General features: G+C 53.3%; 1 protein-coding gene across 2 annotated transcripts in view; it reads right to left on the bottom strand.

Moving 5' to 3' along the window:
• The window catches only part of LOC141161966 (protein mono-ADP-ribosyltransferase PARP9-like), a 136,305-nt gene that overhangs the window by 33,101 nt on the left and 76,240 nt on the right, over positions 1–26,964 (bottom strand). Inside the window, exon 4 of one of the 2 annotated variants that reach the window (XM_073647554.1) lies at positions 4,604–4,819. The exons of the other annotated variant lie outside the window; for it this stretch is intronic. Coding sequence (XP_073503655.1) covers positions 4,604–4,819 — 216 coding nt within the window. The remainder of the gene's footprint in view (positions 1–4,603; positions 4,820–26,964) is intronic. 2 annotated transcript variants of the gene reach the window in all.

The raw sequence follows: 26,964 nt of genomic DNA, 5'->3' as shown, positions 1-26,964 counted from the left end.
TGCTTCACGGTGGGAACCAGGCATGTAGAGTCCATCCGTTCACCTTTTCTGCGTCGCACAAAGACACGGAGGTTGGAACCTAAGATCTCAAATTTGGACTCATCAGACCAAAGCACAGATTTCCACTGGTCTAATGTCCATTCCTTGTGTTCTTTAGCCCAAACAAGTCTCTTCTGCTTGTTGCCTGTCCTTAGCAGTGGTTTCCTAGCAGCTATTTTACCATGAAGGCCTGCTGCACAAAGTCTCCTCTTAACAGTTGTTGTAGAGATGTGTCTGCTGCTAGAACTCTGTGTGGCATTGACCTGGTCTCTAATCTGAGCTGCTGTTAACCTGCGATTTCTGAGGCTGGTGACTCGGATAAACTTATCCTCAGAAGCAGAGGTGACTCTTGGTCTTCCTTTCCTGGGCCGGTCCTCATGTGAGCCAGTTTCTTTGTAGCGCTTGATGGTTTTTACAACTGCACTTGGGGACACTTTCAAAGTTTTCCCAATTTTTTGCACTGACTGACCTTCATTTCTTAAAGTAATGATGGCCACTTGTCTTTCTTTACTTCGCTGCTTTTTTCTTGCCGTAATACAAATTCTAACAGTCTATTCAGTAGGACTATCAGCTGTGTATCCACCAGACTTCTGCACAACACAACTGATGGTCCCAACCCCATTCATAAGGCAAGAAATCCCACTTATTAAACCTGACAGGGCACACCTGTGAAGTGAAAACTATTTCCGGTGACTACCTCTTGAAGCTCATCAAGAGAATGCCAAGAGTGTGCAAAGCCGTCATCAAAGCAAAAGGCGGCTACTGTGAAGACCCTAGAATATAAGACATATTTTCAGTAGTTTCACACTTTTTTGTTAAGTATATAATTCCACATGTGATAATTCATAGTTTTGATGCCTTCAGTGTGAATGGACAATTTTCATAGTCATGAAAATACAGAAAAATCTTTAAATGAGAAGGTGTGTCCAAACTTTTGGTCTATACTGTGTGTATATATATATATAGTGACTCTTAGGGGGCCTGCCATTTGTGCGTTATTGGGCACTAGTCTGTGGCACCTTACGTGATAAGATATTGATTGTTTATTTTTCTACCTCTGCATAGGGTGTCACTTGCAGATAGCAATATTATTTAGATGGACCTTTGATTGTGGATCATCTATACTACCTTTGTCTTATTGTGACCTAATGCAATTATGTATTTATCAAGATAGATATGATAAACTGTCTGCTACTCAGGCCATTCCCACTAGTGCCTTTTGCTACATACACAGTGACTCTTAGAGGGGGGCTATATACATGGTGACTCTTAGAGGGGGGCTACATACACAGTGACTGTTAGAGGGGGGCTATATACACAGTGACTCTTAGAGGGGGGCTATACAGTGCCTACAAGTAGTATTCAACCCCCTGCAGATTTAGCTGGTTTGATAAGATGCAAATAAGTTCGAGCCTTCAAACTGCAGAGAGTAGGTTTTATGAACAGAAGCATAAATCTTACAAACCAAAAAGTTATGTTGCTCAGTTGAATTTTATTAAATTTTAAACATAAAAGTGTGGGTCAATTATTATTCAACCCCTATGTTTAATATTTTGTGGAATAACCCTTGTTTGCAATTACAGCTAATAATCGTCTTTTATAAGACCTGATCAGGCCGGCACAGGTCTGTGGAGTTATCTTGGCCCACTCCTCCATGCAGATCTTCTCCAAGTTATCTAGGTTCTTTGGGTGTCTCATGTGGACTTTATTCTTGAGCTCCTTCCACAAGTTTTCAATTGGGTTAAGGTCAGGAGACTGACTAGGCCACTCCAACACCTTGACTTTTGCCCTCTTGAACCAGGCCTTGGTTTTCTTGGCTGTGTGCTTTGGGTCGTTGTCTTGTTGGAAGATGAAATTACGACCCATCTTAAGATCCTTGATGGAGGAGCAGAGGTTCTTGGCCAAAATCTCCAGGTAGGCCGTGCTATCCATCTTCCCATGGATGCGGACCAGATGGCCAGGCCCCATGGCAGAGAAACAGCCCCACAGCATGATGCTGCCACCACCATGCTTGACTGTAGGGATGGTATTCTTGGCGTCGTATGCAGTGCCATCCAGTCTCCAAACGTCACGTGTGTGGTTGGCACCAAAGATCTCGATCTTGGTCTCATCAGACCATAGAACCTTGAACCAGTCTGTCTCAGAGTCCTCCAAGTGATCATGAGCAAACTGTAGATGAACCTTGACATGACGCTTTGAAAGTAAAGGTACCTTACGGGCTCGTCTGGAACAGAGACCATTACGGTGGAGTACGTTACTTATGGTATTGACTGAAACCAATGTCCCCACTGCCATGAGATCTTCCCGGAGCTCCTTCCTTGTTGTCCTTGGGTTAGCCTTGACTCTTCGGACAAGCCTGGCCTCGGCACGGGAGGACACTTTCAAAGGCTGTCCAGGCCGTGGAAGGCTAACAGTAGTTCCATAAGCCTTCCACTTACGGATGATGCTCCCAACAGTGGAGACAGGTAGGCCCAACTCCTTGGAAAGGGTTTTGTACCCCTTGCCAGCCTTGTGACCCTCCACGATCTTGTCTCTGATGGCCTTGGAATGCTCCTTTGTCTTTCCCATGTTGACCATGTCTGAGTGCTGTTCACAAGTTTGGGGAGGGTCTTAAATAGTCGGAAAAGGCTGGCAAAAGAGATCTTTAATCCACACATGTGAAGCTCATTATTCTTGGTGCCTGAACTACTTCTTAATACTTTAGGGGGACCAAACAGAATTCTTGTGGTTTGAGGGGTTGAATAATAAATGACACTCTGAATTAACTTTTAACGTTTTAAAAAAAAAAAAAAAATTTGCTGCAGTGCATTTCCCACTTCCAGGCTGATCTACAGTACAAATGTCACAATGCCAAGTTACTTCCGCATGTGTCAACCAGCTAAATCTGCAGGGGGTTGAATACTACTTGTAGGCACTGTATACACAGTGACTCTTAGAGGGGGGCTATATACACGGTGACTCTTAGAGGGGGGCTATATACACGGTGACTCTTAGAGGGGGGCTATATACACGGTGACTGTTAGAGGGGGGCTATATACACGGTGACTCTTAGAGGGGGGCTATATACACAGTGACTCTTAGAGGGGGGCTACATACACAGTGACTCTTAGAGGGGGGCTATATACATGGTGACTCTTAGAGGGGAGCTATATACACAGTGACTCTTAGAGGGGGGCTATATACATGGTGACTCTTAGAGGGGGGCTACATACACAGTGACTGTTAGAGGGGGGCTATATACACAGTGACTCTTAGAGGGGGGCTATATACACGGTGACTCTTAGAGGGGGGCTATATACACAGTGACTCTTAGAGGGGGGCTATATAAACGGTGACTCTTAGAGGGGGGCTATATAAACGGTGACTCTTAGAGGGGGGCTACATACACAGTGACTGTTAGAGGGGGGCTATATACACAGTGACTCTTAGAGGGGGGCTATATACACAGTGACTCTTAGAGGGGGGCTATATACACGGTGACTCTTAGAGGGGGGCTATATACACGGTGACTCTTAGAGGGGGGCTACATACACGGTGACTCTCAGAGGGGGGCTATATACACGGTGACTCTTAAATGGGGGCTATATAGATGGTGACTCTTAGAGGGGGGCTATATACACGGTTACTCTTAGAGGGGGGCTATATACACGGTGACTCTTAGAGGGGGGCTATATACACACAGTGACTGTTAGAGGGGGGCTATATACACACAGTGACTGTTAGAGGGGGGCTATATACACGGTGACTCTCAGAGGGGGGCTATATACACGGTGACTCTCAGAGGGGGGCTATATACACGGTGACTCTTAGAGGGGGGCTATATACACGGTGACTCTCAGAGGGGGGCTATATACACGGTGACTCTTAGAGGGGGGCTATATACACGGTGACTCTTAGAGGGGGGCTGTCAATCTCCTTCTAGGAATCCCCGATCTCCGCCGATTCTGCGTCTCGCTCCATTGTCGGGATATTCACGTTCTCTCCGGCGCGGTCATCCTCCCTCTTGGATGCTGCCCATCACAGGTGCGCAGAGGTTGAGATTGATCAACTCTCTGAGATGACTCTGAAGAAACGCTCAGTTGGCTGCGAGCAGAGATTTCTCCTCCTGCCCAAAAAGCATCAAATGTGAATACTTCTGTAATGGAGAGATGCAGCGCAAAACGGAAAAGATCGTCAGAATCCAGGGAGATCAGGGGTTTCTGGAAGGTATTTAACTCCATATTTTAGAGCAAGTGACAAGTCCTCTCTAGACCCGCCACCTCCTGCAATGGTTACTATTAAACAAGCCGTCTCCTATTAGCGGAGATGTCAGATGAAAGGACGGCACCAGGGACCAGAGACGCGGCTACTATCCTGGTTCTCCATTGCGGCCCGATCTAACATGGTGTCAGCCATCGTGGGCTGATGAATGTGCTCCCCGGCCCTGCACTGCCCTAAACCTCTGCTCCCACATTCGCCTATGGAGGACACTGGCCCTGCACCCCCCTATACGCGTGTTAACCCCTTGCATCCGTTTTGTCATCACACCTACCATCCTGGATCCTGCCCCATCCCCGATACAAACCTGCAACATGTTCCAGTCGCTGGGGTGGATGATGAAGTTCACGTCCATTCGACTCTCGGTCGCTCTGGCAAAATCGAGAACCGTCTGAGTCATGATGTCCGCGACCCTATCCTTCTCCAAACCAATATGTCCAGATCCCAAAGCCGGGAATGAGATGGACAAAGCCGCGTTACTGTGAGCAATCTGCAGACACTCCCTGGTGACTTCTCGTAGACTCTGCAAGACCCAACTGTTATATTACTACACACCGAAGTCATAGAGAGGAGACATACAGCCCCCAATATTACCCTGCCAGAGGAGCAGCAATGGGCCCCCGAGAAACGAATGACATCAAAGGGCCACAAAGTACAATAATACGCCGAGCTGTACATTATACACATGGAGGACACTGTGTATATATAGGTTGTAGGGATGGTACTCACTCAGGTGCGGTGTGAGGCAAACAGGAGGCATGTTCCTTTAAATGTCCGTAATGGTTTATTGGCTTCGTAAAACAAAATGCAAACAAACAGCCTTTATTGCAGGCAAAAACAAAGATAACAGTCCTTATAGCAAAGTCTCTGGATTGCCAGTGCTATCCTCACACAGCCTGGTGAAAAGTCCAGTGTCCTGGCTCGGTCTGGAGACAAAACATACACAGGAGGCCTTCTCCCTCCAAGCACACAGACCATGTGCCAAACAACAGCCTCCATTTAATAGGCTGTTAACCACACCCAGAGGTGAGGTAAGTGGGTTGCTGGACCCGCCCATTCTCTCCTAGCAACCCGTAATCCGGCTCCCAGGTGCACCAAACAATCCTCTTAGTGCTTATGTGCACTAGAGAAACACTCTGGGCTACCTTACATACCTCCCCCCTCTGCCTAGAGCCGTGGGGCGTGGCACCTCCTACCACTAGACAGGGGATTCTCAAGAGGGCATCAGCATTACCATGTAGCTTCCCTGCTCTATGTTCTACATGTAAGTTAAAGTCCTGTAGGGCTAAAAACCATCGGGTGACCCTGGCATTTTTCCCCTTTGTTTCCCTCATCCGAGTGGGGCATGGTCGGATACCAATCTAAATTTTCGACCTAGCAGATAGTACCGCAACGTGTCCACCACCCACTGTATGGCCAAGCTCTCCTTCTCTATGACCACATAATTTTTCTCGCAAGAGAACAGCTTCCTACTCAGGTAGAGGACTGGGGCTCCTCCCCGTGTATCTCCTGGGAAAGGACTGCTCCCAAACAGACATCTGAGGCATCTGTCTGGAGTATAAACTCTTTCTTGAAGTCGGGGGCAACCAGGACCGGTTGCCTACATAGAGCCAATTTCATCTCTTGAAAGGCCATCTCCGCCTCCGCAGTCCACTTGGCCATGGCTGATTTTGTCCCCTTAAGAAGGTAAGTCAGGGGTGTGGCCATCATGGCGAAGTTTGGGATGAACCTTCTGTAGTATCCCACGATCCCCAGGGAGGCTCTAACCTATTTTTTTTTGGACAGCGGTGTCGGCCAGGTTTGGATTGCCTCCTCTTTACTGATTTGATCTAGTCTCTACCAACCACATAACCCAGGTATTTGGATTCTTCTTTCCCCATGGCACATTTCTTTGGGTTTATTGAGAACCCCGCCTTCCTGAGAGCATCAAACACTGCCTGGACCTTTTCCAGATGACTCTCCCAGTCCGGGTTGAAGATAACAATATCGTCCAGGTATGCCGCGGCATATTGCTTATGGAGTGAAAGAATTCGATCCATAGGTCTCTGGAAGGTTGCAGAGGCCCCCTGCAGTCCAAACGGCATCCGGAAATACTAGAAGCATCCAAGTAGAAAACGCAGTTTTCTCTTTGGCTCCCTGTGGCATGGGGATCTGCCAATATCCCTTCGTCAAATCCAAGGTGGTTATGTACTTTGCTGGCCCAAGCCTCTCGATCAGCTCACCAACGCGTGGCATGGGATATGCGTCGAATTTGGAGACTTCATTCAACTTCCGATAGTCATTGCAAAATCTCCACTCACCATCGGGCTTTGGAACCAAGATGATCAGGCTCGACCAACCGCTCTTGGATTCTTCAATGACACCGAGTTTCAGCATAAGAGCCACCTCTTTGGAGATCAACTCTCGTCGGGCCTCAGGTATCCGATAGGGCTTCAAGTTCACCTGCACATGTGGCTTCGTCAGAACCTTGTGTTCTATGACCCTTGTGCGGCCTGGCAATTCCGAGAACAGATCCTGGTTCTTCTGCAGTAACTCCCGACATTGCTGTTTCTGGGCCTTCGTTAGTGTTTCCACTATTGCAACTCCACCAACGTCACCTTTTGGCTTGCTCAGCAAGCATGGAGCTTCCACAGCCTTCCTGTTTTGCCACGGCTTGATGAGGTTGACGTGGTATATCTGGTACGGCTCACGTCATCTCGGTTGATAAACCTTTTAGTTCACATCACCAAGCTTCTTCACCACCTCATATGGCCCTTGCCATTTGGGCAAGAACTTACTATCCACCGTAGGAATTAGCAAGAGGACTCGGTCTCCCGGACTGAATTGCCTCACTCTGGCTGACCGGCTGTAGACCCTGGCCTGAGCTTCTTGTGCCTGGAGGAGATGTCCTTTTGCAATGGGCATCACCTTCGCAATCCTCTGCTGCATCAGTGCCACGTGCTCGATTATGCTTCTGTGGGCGTGAACTTGGCTTCCCAGGTTTCCTTGGCTATATCCAGGAGACCTCGCAGATGTTGGCCATATATAAGTTCGAATGGTGAGAACCCCGTAGATGACTGTGGAACCTCTCGGATGGAGAACAACAGATGCGGTAGGAGACAGTCCCAGTCTCTACCATCCCTTTCTATGGCCTTCCTCAGCATACTCTTTAGCGTTTCCACCAGGCCATCTGTCTGAGGAAGGTACAGTGAAGTTCTCAGTTGGGAGATTTGCAGGACCTTGGATAGCTCCCTCATCACCTTACTCATAAAAGGTGTTCCCGGGTCGGTCAGGATCTCCTTTGGTAAACCTGTCCGGGAGAAAACGTGGACCAATTCGCAGGCTACACTCTTTGCGGAGGAATTTCTCAGGGGAATTGCTTCCGGATAACGTGTGGCATAGTCCAGGGTGACCAAGATATATTGATGCCCACAAGCAGATTTAACCAGGGGACCGACCAAGTCCATGGCAATTCTCTCGAACGGCACTTCAATAATGGGCAATGGCATGAGGGGACTTCGAAAGTGAGAGGTGGGGGCGGTTAGCTGGCACGTAGGGCAGGACCTGCAATACTTTAATATTTCCCCGTGACACCCGGGCCAATAGAACCTCTGCAAAATCCGTTCTTGCGTTTTTTTTCCACCCCTAGATGTCCCCCCAACATATGCGAATGAGCCATGTCCAACACCTTCGGTCTATAGGGGCCTGACACTATTAATTGTTCCACCAGCTCTTCCCTCGCTTTCGTGACCCAGTACAACTCCCTGCTCATCATAAAATAGGGAAACCTTGTGTCAGCCCCCGGCTCCTGTGCAACCCCATTTATGACGGTGACATTATTGAAGGCTTCCTTTAGAGTTAGGTCCCTATGTTGGGCAGACCCAAAATTCTCATAGGTCAATCCTAACTCTGGAATATCAGACTCAGCGGACACTACCTCCTCATCCCCCACAAGGACACAAAAGGGAAACCTGTCCGACTCTGGGTGTGGTGATACCTCATCAGGGTTAACTGGTTTCCTATCTGAACCAGCGAACCCAGAACCCTTCACCCACAGATCCCAAAATAAACAAAAGTCTCGGCCTATAATTATAGGGTGCAAAAAGTCCTGAAAGACACCGACCTTGTGGGATTCAGTACCGTAGCCCGTTTCAATGTCCACTCTGGCCATAGGGTAGTCCTTAGCATCCCCATGGATGAACCGTACACCGACTTTTTTCCCCGGGATCAGTTGGAGAGGAAGGGTGGCCGTCACAAGGGTCACCAGACCTAGCAGTGCCGTTACCTGCCGCCCGTTCACCTTCACTGTCCACCCCTCGCTGGGTGGACAGTTCACACTGCAGGCCGGACACGCATAATATGAACAACGGATTCCTATGTTACAGTCCATCGGCTCGGAGGTCAGGGGACAATGGGAGCCTATATGGCCTGGGCAGTGGCACCTCCAGCAAACAACCTCACCCGTTGGGACCTTGGGCCCCAGCTCCCCGCCACTTTGGACCTTGGACGCCCCACCCCTTTTTGGGCCTCGGTCTCATCCTGGGGCCCCCAGTATGGAGTGAGCTGTCTTCCCAAAGAACCTTCAACCCCCTGGTATATCTCGACCAGTTCGATCAGTTCATTCGCATTCCGGGGATCACCCTGGGCAACCCAAGTCTGTATGGACCTCGGTAGGAAGAGCACAAAACGGTCCATCACCACAAGCTATACCATCTGCACAGGCATAGAGGACTCCGGCTGCAGCAACTTCTGGACCAGGTGGAACAGGTCAAACATTTGGGAGCGAGGTGGTTTGTCCCGGTAATACGCCCAGAGGTGAACCCGCTGCGCCCTGATAGTTATTGTCAACCCCAAGCGTGAGAGAATCTCAGTTTTTAGCTTGCCATACTCTTTGGGATCCTGCAAAGTTAAATAATAGTATGCGATCTGGGCCTCTCCCATCAAGTATGGCGCCAGTACCTCTGCCCACTGCTTTGGCCGAAGTATTTCCTTCTCGGCGACCCTTTCAAACAAGGTCAGGAAGGCCTCAACGTCATCCCCTGGGGTCATTTTCTGCAAGGCTCGTCTTACCGCCTTCCGGACATGGGTGTCATCAGCCGGACTTGGGGCGCTTGTCCTGCCCTGGATGGCGGTTGCCAGAAGCTGCATCTGCTGCTGCTGTTCCTGCTGGATCTGCTGTAACAGCCGGTTGGTCTCCTGCTGCTGCTGCGACTGGACCAAGTGTTTCAGCAGGTCCTCCATTTTTCTGCCGATGCTGGCTGTTTTGCCACAGACTTGACCCAGGACTTGCAGTCCTTCCTGTAGCAGTCACACTTCTCTGCTGGGAACGCTGCCCGCATGTCTAACGCCAATTGTAGGGTTGGTACTCACTCAGGTGCGGTTTGAGGCAAACAGGAGGCAGGTTCCTTTATATGTCCGTAACGGTTTATTGGCTTCGTAAACCGTTCAAAAGGAAAATGCAAACAAACAGCCTTTACTGCAGACAAAAGGAAAAATAACAGTCCTTATAGCAAAGTGTCTGGATGGCCGGCGCTGTGATCACACCGGCTGGTGTACTGCAGCGTCCAGTATCCTGGCTCGGTATGGAGACAATATATACACAGGAGGCCTTCTCCCTCCAAACACACAGACCATGTGCCAAACAACAGCCTCCATTATATAGGCTGGAAACCACACCCAGAGGTGAGGGAAGTGGGTAGCTGGACCCGCCCATCTCTCCAAGCTACCCATAACCCGATCCCAGGTGCACTAGAGAAAATACACCGGGTTACATCACAGAGACCAGCCATCCCTGTGCTACATACCTCCCATCCACTACGCGACCATTAGCCACCTTACACTGTATACGGGGAGCTCCCCCTAGTGGTGGCTGCAGACAGAATCTTATCATGTATCTCTGTATACAGGGAGCTCCCCCTAGTGGTGGCTGCAGACAGAATCTTATCATGTATCTCTGTATACAGGGAGCTCCCCCTAGTGGTGACTTCAGACAGAATCTTATCATGTATCTCTGTATACAGGGAGCTCCCCCTAGTGGTAGCTGCAGACAGGATCTTATCATGTATCTCTGTATACAGGGAGCTCCCCCTAGTGGTGGCTGCAGACAGAATCTTATCATGTATCTCTGTATACAGGGAGCTCCCCCTAGTGGTGACTTCAGACAGAATCTTATCATGTATCTCTGTATACAGGGAGCTCCCCCTAGTGGTAGCTGCAGACAGGATCTTATCATGTATCTCTGTATACAGGGAGCTCCCCCTAGTGGTGGCTGCAGACAGGATCTTATCATGTATCTCTGTATACAGGGAGCTCCCCCTAGTGGTGGCTGCAGACAAGATCTTACCATGTATCTCTGTATACAGGGAGCTCCCCCCAGTGGCAGCTTCTATGTGAATCTGAGGCTACCCTGCAGATAGAAGTCCTGAGTGGAATGGTTCTGATTTTTTTATTTTATTTTTTACTCACTTATATAGCACCATTAATTCCACAGCGCTTTACAGATATTATGGGCACTGTCCCCATTGGGGCTCACAATCTACATTACCCATCAGTCTTTGGAGTGTGGGAGGAAACCCACACAAACACAGGGAGGACATACAAACACCTTGCACATGTTGTCCTTGGTGGGATTTGAACCCAGGACCCCAGCGCTCCAAGGCTGCAGTGCTAACCACTGAGCCACCGTGCTAACCACTGAGCCACCGTGCTGCCCCGGTTAATTAGTATTTGTCAGGGACCAAGATGTTAGTGTTATGTTGCCAGAAATATTCAGAACCATTTCATGGGGTTTTCCCACGAACAAAAGTTCATTTTAATCAATAGATCTTGGAATATTAATACCTTCCCCAATTGGATGTTTAAAAAAAATGTTCCTGTGCTGAGATAATGTTATACATGTCCCCTGCTGTGTACTATGTAATGACCGGGTCTGACCGTGCAGGAACATGGTCTGGTCATACTACAGCTTCTGGGCAGGGGAGGACGCAGGAGAGTCTACAGACAGGACGGCCGGGGAGGACGCAGGAGAGTCTACAGACAGGACGGCCGGGGAGGACGCAGGAGAGTCTACAGACAGGACGGCCGGGGAGGACGCAGGAGAGTCTACAGACAGGACGGCCGGGGAGGACGCAGCAGAGTCTACAGACAGGACGGCCGGGGAGGACGCAGGAGAGTCTACAGACAGGACGGCCGGGGAGGACGCAGGAGAGTCTACAGACGGGACGGCCGGGGAGGACGGGGAGGACGCAGGAGAGTCTACAGACGGGACGGCCGGGGGGGACGCAGGAGAGTCTACAGGCGGGACGGCCGGGGAGGACGCAGGAGAGTCTACAGACAGGACGGCCGGGGAGGACGCAGGAGAGTCTACAGACAGGACAGCCTGGGAGGACGCAGGAGAGTCTACAGACAGGACGGCCGGGGAGGACGCAGGAGAGTATACAGACAGGACGGCCGGGGAGGACGCAGGAGAGTCTACAGACAGGACGGCCGGGGAGGACGCAGGAGAGTCTACAGACGGGACGGCCGGGGAGGACGGGGAGGACGCAGGAGAGTCTACAGACGGGACGGCCGGGGGGGACGCAGGAGAGTCTACAGGCGGGACGGCCGGGGAGGACGCAGGAGAGTCTACAGACAGGACGGCCGGGGAGGACGCAGGAGAGTCTACAGACAGGACAGCCGGGGAGGACGCAGGAGAGTCTACAGACAGGACGGCCGGAGAGGACGCAGGACAGTATACAGACAGGACGGCCAGGGAGGACGCAGGAGAGTCTACAGACAGGACGGCCGGGGAGGACGCAGGAGAGTATACAGACAGGACGGCCGGGGAGGACGCAGGAGAGTATACAGACAGGACGGCCGGGGAGGACGCAGGAGAGTCTACAGACGGGACGGCCGGGGAGGACGCAGGAGAGTCTACAGACGGGACGGCCGGGGAGGACGCAGGAGAGTCTACAGACGGGACGGCCGGGGAGGACGCAGGAGAGTCTACAGACAGGACGGCCGGGGAGGACGCAGGAGAGTCTACAGACGGGACGGCCGGGGAGGACGCAGGAGAGTCTACAGACAGGACGGCCGGGGAGGACGCAGGAGAGTCTACAGACGGGACGGCCGGGGAGGAAGCAGGAGAGTCTACAGACGGGACGGCCGGGGAGGACGCAGGAGAGTCTACAGACGGGACGGCCGGGGAGGACGCAGGAGAGTCTACAGACGGGACGGCCGGGGAGGACGCAGGAGAGTCTACAGACGGGACGGCCGGGGAGGACGCAGGAGAGTCTACAGACAGGACAGCCGGGATCACAGATGATTCTTTCTTGAAATAAAACATGGTTTGAAAACAGGTAGGGAAATGTTTTACAGCTCACAAAAAGAATCAGCTGTGATCCCCGGCCGTCCCGCCTGTAGACTCTCCTGCGTCCTCCCCTGGCCAGGAGATGTGGTATGATCAGATCATGTCCCTGCACGGTCAGACATTACACAGGACACAGCAGGGGACATGTATAACATTATCTCAGCACAGGAACATTATATTTAAACATCCAATTGTGGAAGTTATTAATATTCCAAGATCTATTGATTAAAATGGACTTTTGCTCGTGGGAAAACCCCTTTAATGTCCATTTATTTAGCCTCAATTCCAGGCCAGTAGGATGCAGAGTGGACGTGAACATGTCTACACCTCCCAGGTTTTTGCCATGTAAATAATCCTAATAAGAATCATTTCAAAAATGTCTCCCAAAGAGGGTTTGTTGGGTCTAAATCGATCTATCCGCAGTCCCTCTATGTCCGGTGTGTGACTGCAGAGCTATGAATCCCCCCTGAGCTCGCACTGTGCGATGAGGTGATTGGTCGGTTTCTGGCCGGGACCGGAGGTTATATATGTGTTATACAGAGTCCGGGCCAGAACCCGTCTAGTGGGGGCTTCATACACTATACAGTGCGTGCGCTGGGGGATTCATCAGTCTGCAGACACAGAGCGACCACAGAGCGACCACAGAGCGACACACAGAGCGACCACAGAGCGACCACAGAGCGACCACAGAGCGACACACAGAGCGACCACAGAGCGACCACAGAGCGACACACAGAGCGACACACAGACTGACACACAGAGCGACCACAGAGCGACACACAGAGCGACACACAGAGCGACACACAGAGCGACACACAGAGCGACACACAGAGCGACACACAGAGCAGACACACAGAGCAGACACACAGAGCGACACACAGAGCGACCACAGAGCGACCACAGAGCGACCACAGAGCGACACACAGAGCGACACACAGAGCGACACACAGAGCGACACACAGAGCGACACAGAGCGACACACAGAGCAGACACACAGAGCGACACACAGAGCGACACACAGAGCGACACACAGAGCGACACACAGAGCGACACACAGAGCGACACACAGAGCGACACACAGAGCGACACACAGAGCGACACACAGAGCGACACACAGAGCGACACACAGAGCGACACACAGAGCGACACACAGAGCGACCACAGAGCGACACACAGAGCGACACACAGAGCGACACACAGAGTGACTACAGAGCGACACACAGAGCGACACACAGAGCGACACACAGAGCGACACACAGAGCAGACACAGAGCGACACACAGAGCGACACACAGAGCGACACACAGAGCGACTAGAGTGACACACAGAGTGACCACAGAGTGACACACAGAGTGACCACAGAGTGACTAGAGTGACACACAGAGTGACTATAGAGTGACCACAGAGCGACCACAGAGCGACTAGAGTGACACACAGAGTGACTAGAGTGACACACAGAGTGACTATAGAGTGACCACAGAGCGACCACAGAGCTACCACAGAGCTACCACAGAGAGACTACAGAGCGACCACAGAGCGACTAGAGTGACACACAGAGCGACTAGAGTGACACACAGAGCGACTAGAGTGACACACAGAGCGACTAGAGTGACACACAGAGTGACTAGAGTGACACACAGAGTGACTATAGAGTGACCACAGAGCGACCACAGAGCGACACACAGAGCGACACACAGAGCGACACACAGAGCGACACACAGAGCGACACACAGAGCGACACACAGAGCGACACACAGAGCGACACACAGAGCGACACACAGAGCGACACACAGAGCAGACACACAGAGCAGACACAGAGCGACACACAGAGCAGACACAGAGCGACACACAGAGCAGACACACAGAGCAGACACAGAGCGACACACAGAGCGACACACAGAGCGACACACAGAGCAGACACAGAGCGACACACAGAGCGACACACAGAGCGACACACAGAGCGACACACAGAGCGACACACAGAGCAGACACACAGAGCGACACACAGAGCGACCACAGAGCAGACACACAGAGCGACCACAGAGCAGACACACAGAGCGACCAGAGCGACCACAGAGCGACCACAGAGCGACACACAGAGCGACCACAGAACTACCACAGAACGACCACAGACTATAGAGTGACCACAGAGTGACCACAGAGTGACACACAGACTATAGAGTGACCATAGAGCGACACACAGAGCGACACACAGAGCGACACACAGAGCGACACACAGAGCGACACACAGAGCGACACACAGCGCGACACACAGCGCGACACACAGAGCGACCCACAGAGCGACCCACAGAGCGACCCACAGAGCGACCCACAGAGCGACCACAGAGCGACACACAGAGTGACTATAGAGTGACCACAGAGCCACCACAGAGTGACACACAGAGCGACCACAGAGCGACCACAGTGCAACCACAGTGCGACCACAGAGCGACCACAGAGTGACTATAGAGTGACCACAGAGCGACTACAGAGCGACCACAGAGCAGACACAGAGTGACCACAGAGCAGACACAGAGTGACCACAGAGCAGACACAGAGTGACCACAGAGTGACCACAGAGCGACTATAGAGTGACTACAGAGCGACCACAGAGCGACTAGAGCGACCACAGAGCGACCACAGAGCTACCACAGAGCTACCACAGAGCTACCACAGAGCTACCACAGAGCTACCACAGAGAGACTACAGAGCGACCACAGAGCGACTAGAGTGACACACAGAGCGACTAGAGTGACACACAGAGCGACTAGAGTGACACACAGAGCGACTAGAGTGACACACAGAGTGACTAGAGTGACACACAGAGTGACTATAGAGTGACCACAGAGCGACACACAGAGCGACACACAGAGCGACACACAGAGCGACACACAGAGCGACACACAGAGCGACACACAGAGCGACACACAGAGCGACACACAGAGCGACACACAGAGCGACACACAGAGCGACACACAGAGCAGACACACAGAGCAGACACACAGAGCAGACACAGAGCGACACACAGAGCGACACACAGAGCGACACACAGAGCGACACACAGAGCAGACACACAGAGCAGACACACAGAGCGACCACAGAGCAGACACACAGAGCGACCAGAGCGACCACAGAGCGACCACAGAGCGACACACAGAGCGACCACAGAACTACCACAGAACGACCACAGACTATAGAGTGACCACAGAGTGACACACAGACTATAGAGTGACCATAGAGCGACACACAGAGCGACACACAGAGCGACACACAGAGCGACACACAGAGCGACACACAGAGCGACACACAGCGCGACACACAGCGCGACACACAGCGCGACACACAGCGCGACCCACAGAGCGACCCACAGAGCGACCCACAGAGCGACCCACAGAGCGACCACAGAGCGACACACAGAGTGACTATAGAGTGACCACAGAGCCACCACAGAGTGACACACAGAGCGACCACAGAGCGACCACAGTGCAACCACAGTGCGACCACAGAGCGACCACAGAGTGACTATAGAGTGACCACAGAGCGACTACAGAGCGACCACAGAGCAGACACAGAGTGACCACAGAGCAGACACAGAGTGACCACAGAGTGACCACAGAGCGACTACAGAGCAGACAGAGCGACCACAGAGCGACCACAGAGCGACCACAGAGCGACCACAGAGCGACCACAGAGTGACCACAGAGTGACTACAGAGCGACCACAGAGTGACTATAGAGTGACTACAGAGCGACCACAGAGCAGACACACAGAGCGACACACAGAGTGACCACAGAGCGACCACAGAGCGACTATAGAGTGACTACAGAGCGACCACAGAGCAGACACACAGAGCGACACACAGAGTGACCACAGAGTGACCACAGAGTGACCAGACTATAGAGTGACCACAGAACGACCACAGAGCGACACACAGAGCGACACACAGAGCGACACACAGAGCGACACACAGAGCGACCACAGAGTGACACACAGAGTGACACACAGAGTGACTATAGAGTGACCACAGAGCGACACACAGAGCGACAACAGAGCGACCACAGAGCGACACACAGAGCGACACACAGAGCGACACACAGAGCGACACACAGAGCGACACACAGAGCGACACACAGAGTGACTAGAGTGACACACAGAGTGACACACAGAGTGACACACAGAGTGACACACAGAGTGACACACAGAGCGACCACAGAGCGACCACAGAGCGACACACAGAGCGACACACAGAGCGACCACAGAGCGACCACAGAGCGACACACAGAGTGACACACAGAGCGACACACAGAGCGACCACAGGGCGACCACAGAACTACCACAGAACGACCACAGAGCGACCACAGACTATAGAGTGACCAAAGAGTGACTAGAGTGACCACAGAGTGACACACAGACTATAGAGTGACCACAGAGCGACACACAGAGCGACACACAGAGTGACTAGAGTGACACACAGAGTGACCAGAGTGACACACAGAGTGACCACAGAGCGACACACAGTGACCACAGAGCGACCACAGAGTGACTAGAGTGACACACAGAGTGACTATAGAGTGACCACAGAGTGACACACAGAGCGACCACAGAGTGACTAGAGTGACCACAGAGCGACCACAGAGCGACCACAGAGCAGACAGAGTGACCACAGACTATAGAGTGACCACAGAGTGACTAGAGTGACACACAGAGTGACTATAGAGTGACCAGAGTGACACACAGAGCGACCACAGAGCGACCACAGAGCGACACACAGAGCGACACACAGAGCGACACACAGAGCGACACACAGAGCGACACACAGAGCGACACACAGAGCGACACACAGAGCGACACACAGAGCGACACACAGAGCGACACACAGAGCGACACACAGAGCGACACACAGAGCGACACACAGAGCGACACACAGAGCGACCACAGAGCAGACACAGAGTGACCACAGAGTGACCACAGAACTACCACAGAACGACCACAGAGCGACCACAGACTATAGAGCGACACACAGAGCGACACACAGTGACCACAGAGCGACCACAGAGTGACTAGAGTGACACACAGAGCGACCACAGACTATAGAGCGACACACAGAGCGACACACAGTGACCACAGAGCGACCACAGAGTGACCAGAGTGACCACAGAGCGACCAGAGTGACCACAGAGCGACCAGAGTGACACACAGAGTGACTATAGAGTGACCACAGAGTGACACACAGAGCGACCACAGAGTGATGAGAGTGACCACAGAGCGACCACAGAGCGACCACAGAGCGACCACAGAGCGACCACAGAGCGACCACAGAGCGACACACAGAGCGACACACAGAGCGACACACAGAGCGACACACAGAGCGACACACAGAGCGACACACAGAGCGACACACAGAGCGACCACAGAGCAGACACAGAGTGACCACAGAACGACCACAGGGCGACCACAGAGCGACCACAGACTATAGAGTGACCACAGAGTGACTAGAGAGACCACAGAGTGACACACAGACTATAGAGTGACCACAGAGCGACACACAGAGCGACACACAGAGCGACACACAGAGCGACACACAGACTATAGAGTGACCACAGAGTGACCACAGAGTGACACACAGACTATAGAGTGACCACAGAGCGACACACAGAGCGACCACAGAGCGACTACAGAGTGACTACAGAGCGACCAGAGTGACCACAGAGCGACCACAGAGCGACCACAGAGTGATTACAGAGCGACCAGAGTGACCACAGAACTACCACAGAACGACCACAGAGCGACCACAGACTATAGAGCGACACACAGAGCGACACACAGAGCGACACACAGAGCGACACACAGAGCGACACACAGAGCGACACACAGAGCGACACACAGAGCGACACACAGAGCGACACACAGAGCGACCACAGAGCAGACACAGAGTGACCACAGAACTACCACAGAGCGACCACAGACTATAGAGCGACACACAGAGCGACACACAGTGACCACAGAGCGACCACAGAGTGACCACAGACTATAGAGTGACCACAGAGCGACACACAGAGCGACCACAGAGTGACTAGAGTGACCACAGAGCGACCACAGAGCGACCACAGACTATAGAGCGACACACAGAGCGACACACAGTGACCACAGAGCGACCACAGAGTGACCACAGACTATAGAGTGACCACAGAGCGACACACACAGCGACCACAGAGTGACTAGAGTGACCACAGAGCGACCACAGAGCGACCACAGAGCGACCACAGAGCGACACACAGAGCGACCACAGAGCGACACACAGAGCGACCACAGAGCGACACACAGAGCGACCACAGAGCGACACACAGAGTGACCACAGAACTACCACAGAACGACCACAGAGTGACTACAGAGCGACCACAGAGTGACTACAGAGCAGACACAGAGTGACCACAGAGTGACCACAGAGTGACCACAGAGCGACACACAGAGCGACCACAGAGCGACCACAGAGCAGACACAGAGTGACCACAGAACTACCACAGAACGACCACAGACTATTGAGCGACACACAGAGCGACACACAGAGCGACACACAGAGCGGCCGCAGAGTGACACACAGAGCGACACACAGAGCGACACACAGAGCGACACACAGAGCGACACACAGAGCGACTAGAGTGACCACAGAGCGACCACAGAGCGACCACAGAGCGACACACAGAGCGACACACAGAGCGACACACAGAGCGACCACAGAGCGACACACAGAGCGACACACAGAGTGACTAGAGTGACCACAGAGCGACCACAGAGCGACACACAGAGCGACACACAGAGCGACCACAGAGCGACACACAGAGCGACACACAGAGCGACACAGAGCGACACACAGAGCGACCACAGAGTGACACACAGAGCGACACACAGAGCGACACACAGAGCGACACACAGAGCGACACACAGAGCGACACACAGAGCGACACACAGAGCGACACACAGAGCGACTAGAGTGACCACAGAGCGACCACAGAGCGACCACAGAGCGACACACAGAGCGACACACAGAGCGACCACAGAGCGACACACAGAGCGACACACAGAGTGACTAGAGTGACCACAGAGCGACCACAGAGCGACACACAGAGCGACACACAGAGCGACCACAGAGCGACACACAGAGCGACACACAGAGCGACACACAGAGCGACACACAGAGCGACCACAGAGTGACACACAGAGCGACACACAGAGCGACACACAGAGCGACACACAGAGCGACACACAGAGCGACACACAGAGCGACCACAGAGCGACACACAGAGCGACACACAGAGCGACACACAGAGCGACACACAGAGCGACACACAGAGCGACACACAGAGCGACACACAGAGCGACCACAGAGCGACACACAGAGCGACACACAGAGCGACACACAGAGCGACACACAGAGTGACCACAGAGTGACACACAGAGCGACCACAGAGTGACTAGAGTGACACACAGAGTGACCACAGAGTGACACACAGAGTGACTAGAGTGACACACAGAGTGACTATAGAGTGACCACAGAGCGACCACAGAGCGACTAGAGTGACACACAGAGTGACTAGAGTGACACACAGAGTGACTAGAGTGACACACAGAGTGACTATAGAGTGACCACAGAGCGACCACAGAGTGACACACAGAGCGACCACAGAGCGAACACAGAGCGAACACAGAGCGACCACAGAGCGACACACAGAGCGACACACAGAGCGACACACAGAGTGACACACAGAGCGACCACAGAGTGACTAGAGTGACACACAGAGTGACCACAGAGTGACACACAGAGTGACTAGAGTGACACACAGAGTGACCACAGAGTGACACACAGAGTGACTATAGAGTGACTAGAGTGACACACAGAGTGACTAGAGTGACACACAGAGTGACTAGAGTGACACACAGAGTGACTAGAGTGACACACAGAGTGACTATAGAGTGACCACAGAGCGACCACAGAGTGACACACAGAGCGACCACAGAGTGACACACAGAGCGACCACAGAGCGACCACAGAGCGACCACAGAGCGACCAGAGAGCTACCACAGAGCGACCAGAGAGCTACCACAGAGTGACTAGAGTGACACACAGAGTGACTAGAGTGACACACAGAGTGACTAGAGTGACACACAGAGTGACTATAGAGTGACCACAGAGCGACCACAGAGCGACCAGAGTGACCACAGACTATAGAGCGACCACAGAGCGACCACAGAGCGACCACAGAGCGACACACAGAGCGACACACAGAGCGACACACAGAGCGACACACAGAGCGACACACAGAGCGACACACAGAGCGACACACAGAGCGACACACAGAGCGACACACCGAGCGACACACCGAGCGACACACCGAGCGACTACAGAGCGACCACAGAGCGACCACAGAGCGACACACAGAGCGACACACAGAGCGACACACAGAGCGACACACAGAGCGACACACAGAGCGACACACAGAGCGACACACAGAGCGACACACAGAGCGACTACAGAGCGACTAGAGTGACACACAGAGCGACACACAGAGCGACACACAGAGCGACACACAGAGCGACACACAGAGTGACTAGAGTGACACACAGAGTGACCACAGAGTGACACACAGAGCGACCACAGAGTGACTAGAGTGACACACAGAGTGACCACAGAGTGACACACAGAGTGACTATAGAGTGACCACAGAGCGACCACAGAGCGACTAGAGTGACACACAGAGTGACTAGAGTGACACACAAAGTGACTAGAGTGACACACAGAGTGACTATAGAGTGACCACAGAGTGACACACAGAGCGACCACAGAGCGACTAGAGTGACACACAGAGTGACTAGAGTGACACACAGAGTGACTAGAGTGACACACAGAGTGACTATAGAGTGACCACAGAGCGACCACAGAGCGACCACAGAGCGACCAGAGTGACCACAGACTATAGAGTGACCACAGAGCGACCACAGAGCGAACACAGAGTGACACACAGAGTGACTAGAGTGACACACAGAGTGACTAGAGTGACACACAGAGTGACTATAGAGTGACCACAGAGTGACACACAGAGCGACCACAGAGCGACACACAGAGCGACCACAGAGCGACCACAGAGCTACCACAGAGCGACCACAGAGCGACCACAGAGCGACCACAGAGCGACTAGAGTGACACACAGAGTGACTAGAGTGACACACAGAGTGACTATAGAGTGACCACAGAGTGACCACAGAGCGACCACAGAGCGACCACAGAGCGACCACAGAGCGACCACAGAGCGACCAGAGTGACCACAGACTATAGAGCGACCACACAGCGACACACAGAGCGACACACAGAGCGACACACAGAGCCACACACAGAGCCACACACAGAGCCACACACAGAGCCACACACAGAGCGACACACAGAGCGACACACAGAGCGACACACAGAGCGACACACAGAGCGACACACAGAGCGACACACAGAGCGACACACAGAGCGACACACAGAGCGACACACAGAGCGACCACAGAGCAGACACAGAGCGACCACAGACTATAGAGTGACCACAGAGCGACACACAGAGCGACACACAGAGCGACACACAGAGCGACCCACAGAGCGACCCACAGAGCGACCACAGAGCGACCACAGAGCGACCACAGAGTGACTACAGAGCGACCACAGAGTGACCACAAAGTGACCACAGAGTGAATACAGAGCGACCACAGAGTGACTATAGAGTGACCACAGAGCGACTACAGAGCGACCACAGAGTGACCAGACTATAGAGTGACCACAGAGTGACCACAGAGCGACCACAGAGCGACCACAGAGCGACCACACAGATCGACACACAGAGCGACCACAGAGTGACTAAAGTGACACACAGAGTGACTATAGAGTGACCACAGAGCGACACACAGAGCGACCACAGAGCGACACACAGAGCGACACACAGAGCGACACACAGAGCGACACACAGAGCGACACACAGAGCGACACACAGAGCGACACACAGAGCGACACACAGAGCAGACACACAGAGCGACACACAGAGCGACACACAGAGCGACACACAGAGCGACACACAGAGCGACACACAGAGCGACACACAGAGCGACACACAGAGCGACACACAGAGCGACACACAGAGCAGACACACAGAGCGACACACAGAGCGACACACAGAGCGACCACAGAGCGACACACAGAGCGACACACAGAGCGACACACAGAGCGACACACAGAGCGACACACAGAGCGACACACAGAGCGACACACAGAGCAGACACAGAGCGACACACAGAGCGACACACAGAGCGAACACAGAGCGACACACAGAGCGACACACAGAGTGACCACAGAGCGACACACACAGCGACCACAGAGCGACACACAGAGCGACACACAGAGCGACACACAGAGCGACACACAGAGCAAACACACAGAGCGACCACAGAGCGGACACAGAGCGGACACAGAGCGACACACAGAGCGACACACAGAGCGACTAGAGTGACACACAGAGTGACCACAGAGTGACACACAGAGTGACCACAGAGTGACTAGAGTGACACACAGAGTGACTATAGAGTGACCACAGAGCGACCACAGAGCGACTAGAGTGACACACAGAGCGACACACAGAGCGACACACAGAGCGACACACAGAGCGACACACAGAGCGACACACAGAGCGACACACAGAGCGACACACAGAGCGACACACAGAGCAGACACACAGAGCGACACACAGAGCGACACACAGAGCGACACACAGAGCGACACACAGAGCGACACACAGAGCGACACACAGAGCGACCACAGAGCAGACACACAGATCGACCACAGAGCAGACACACAGAGCGACCACAGAGCAGACACACAGAGCGACCAGAGCGACCACAGAGCGACCACAGAGCGACCACAGAGCGACACACAGAGCGACACACAGAGCGACCACAGAACTACCACAGAACGACCACAGACTATAGAGTGACCACAGAGTGACCACAGAGTGACACACAGACTATAGAGTGACCATAGAGCGACACACAGAGCGACACACAGAGCGACACACAGAGCGACACACAGAGCGACACACAGCGCGACACACAGCGCGACACACAGCGCGACACACAGCGCGACACACAGCGCGACCCACAGAGCGACCCACAGAGCGACCCACAGAGCGACCCACAGAGCGACCACAGAGCGACACACAGAGTGACTATAGAGTGACCACAGAGCCACCACAGAGTGACACACAGAGCGACCACAGAGCGACCACAGTGCAACCACAGTGCGACCACAGAGCGACTATAGAGTGACCACAGAGCGACTACAGAGCGACCACAGAGCAGACACAGAGTGACCACAGAGCAGACACAGAGTGACCACAGAGTGACCACAGAGCGACTACAGAGCGACCACAGAGCAGACAGAGCGACCACAGAGCGACCACAGAGCGACCACAGAGCGACCACAGAGCGACCACAGAGTGACCACAGAGTGACTACAGAGCGACCACAGAGTGACTATAGAGTGACTACAGAGCGACCACAGAGCGACCACAGAGCGACCACAGAGCGACCACAGAGCGACCACAGAGCGACTATAGAGTGACTACAGAGCGACCACAGAGCAGACACACAGAGCGACACACAGAGTGACCACAGAGCGACCACAGAGTGACCAGACTATAGAGTGACCACAGAGTGACCACAGAACGACCACAGAGCGACACACAGAGCGACACACAGAGCGACACACAGAGTGACCACAGAGCGACCACAGAGCGACTATAGAGTGACTACAGAGCGACCACAGAGCAGACACACAGAGCGACACACAGAGTGACCACAGAGCGACCACAGAGTGACCAGACTATAGAGTGACCACAGAACGACCACAGAGCGACACACAGAGCGACACACAGAGCGACACACAGAGCGACACACAGAGCGACACACAGAGCGACCACAGAGTGACACACAGAGTGACACACAGAGTGACTATAGAGTGACCACAGAGCGACACACAGAGCGACCACAGAGCGACCACAGAGCGACACACAGAGCGACACACAGAGCGACACACAGAGCGACACACAGAGCGACACACAGAGCGACACACAGAGTGACTAGAGTGACACACAGAGTGACACACAGAGTGACACACAGAGCGACCACAGAGCGACACACAGAGCGACCACAGAGCGACACACAGAGCGACACACAGAGCGACCACAGAGCGACCACAGAGCGACACACAGAGTGACACACAGAGCGACACACAGAGCGACACACAGAGCGACCACAGGGCGACCACAGAACTACCACAGAACGACCACAGAGCGACCACAGACTATAGAGTGACCAAAGAGTGACTAGAGTGACCACAGAGTGACACACAGACTATAGAGTGACCACAGAGCGACACACAGAGCGACACACAGAGTGACTAGAGTGACACACAGAGTGACCAGAGTGACACACAGAGTGACCACAGAGCGACACACAGTGACCACAGAGCGACCACAGAGTGACTAGAGTGACACACAGAGTGACTATAGAGTGACCACAGAGTGACACACAGAGCGACCACAGAGTGACTAGAGTGACCACAGAGCGACCACAGAGCGACCACAGAGCAGACAGAGTGACCACAGACTATAGAGTGACCACAGAGTGACTAGAGTGACACACAGAGTGACTATAGAGCGACCACAGAGCGACACACAGAGCGACACACAGAGCGACACACAGAGCGACACACAGAGCGACACACAGAGCGACACACAGAGCGACACACAGAGCGACACACAGAGCGACACACAGAGCGACACACAGAGCGACACACAGAGCGACACACAGAGCGACACACAGAGCGACACACAGAGCGACCACAGAGCGACCACAGAGCAGACACAGAGTGACCACAGAGTGACCACAGACTATAGAGCGACACACAGAGCGACACACAGTGACCACAGAGCGACCACAGAGTGACTAGAGTGACACACAGAGCGACCACAGACTATAGAGCGACACACAGAGCGACACACAGTGACCACAGAGCGACCACAGAGTGACCAGAGTGACCACAGAGCGACCAGAGTGACACACAGAGTGACTATAGAGTGACCACAGAGTGACACACAGAGCGACCACAGAGTGATGAGAGTGACCACAGAGCGACCACAGAGCGACACACAGAGCGACACACAGAGCGACACACAGAGCGACACACAGAGCGACCACAGAGCAGACACAGAGTGACCACAGAACGACCACAGGGCGACCACAGAGCGACCACAGAGCGACCACAGACTATAGAGTGACCACAGAGTGACTAGAGAGACCACAGAGTGACACACAGACTATAGAGTGACCACAGAGCGACACACAGAGCGACACACAGAGCGACACACAGACTATAGAGTGACCACAGAGTGACCACAGAGTGACACACAGACTATAGAGTGACCACAGAGCGACCACAGAGCGACTACAGAGTGACTACAGAGCGACCAGAGTGACCACAGAGCGACCACAGAGCGACCACAGAGCGACACACAGAGCGACCACAGAGCGACACACAGAGCGACCAGAGTGACCACAGAACTACCACAGAACGACCACAGAGCGACCACAGACTATAGAGCGACACACAGAGCGACACACAGAGCGACACACAGAGCGACACACAGAGCGACACACAGAGCGACACACAGAGCGACACACAGAGCGACACACAGAGCGACACACAGAGCGACACACAGAGCGACACACAGAGCGACCACAGAGCAGACACAGAGTGACCACAGAACTACCACAGAGCGACCACAGACTATAGAGCGACACACAGAGCGACACACAGTGACCACAGAGCGACCACAGACTATAGAGTGACCACAGAGCGACACACAGAGCGACCACAGAGTGACTAGAGTGACCACAGAGCGACCACAGAGCGACCACAGAGCGACCACAGAGCGACACACAGAGCGACCACAGAGCGACCACAGAGCGACACACAGAGCGACCACAGAGCGACACACAGAGCGACCACAGAGCGACACACAGAGTGACCACAGAACTACCACAGAACGACCACAGAGTGACTACAGAGCGACCACAGAGTGACTACAGAGCAGACACAGAGTGACCACAGAGTGACCAGACTATAGAGTGACCACAGAGCGACCACAGAGCAACACACAGAGCGACCACAGAGCAGACACAGAGTGACCACAGAACTACCACAGAACGACCACAGACTATTGAGCGACACACAGAGCGACACACAGAGCGACACACAGAGCG

Source organism: Phyllobates terribilis, unplaced genomic scaffold (assembly GCF_046119375.1).
Source record: "Phyllobates terribilis strain yellow unplaced genomic scaffold, ASM4611937v1 Scaffold_9__5_contigs__length_417890890, whole genome shotgun sequence".
NCBI classification, from domain to species: Eukaryota; Metazoa; Chordata; class Amphibia; order Anura; family Dendrobatidae; genus Phyllobates; species Phyllobates terribilis.
Note: the sequence above shows the minus strand (reverse complement) of the source record. Positions and strands in the feature narration are given on the sequence as shown.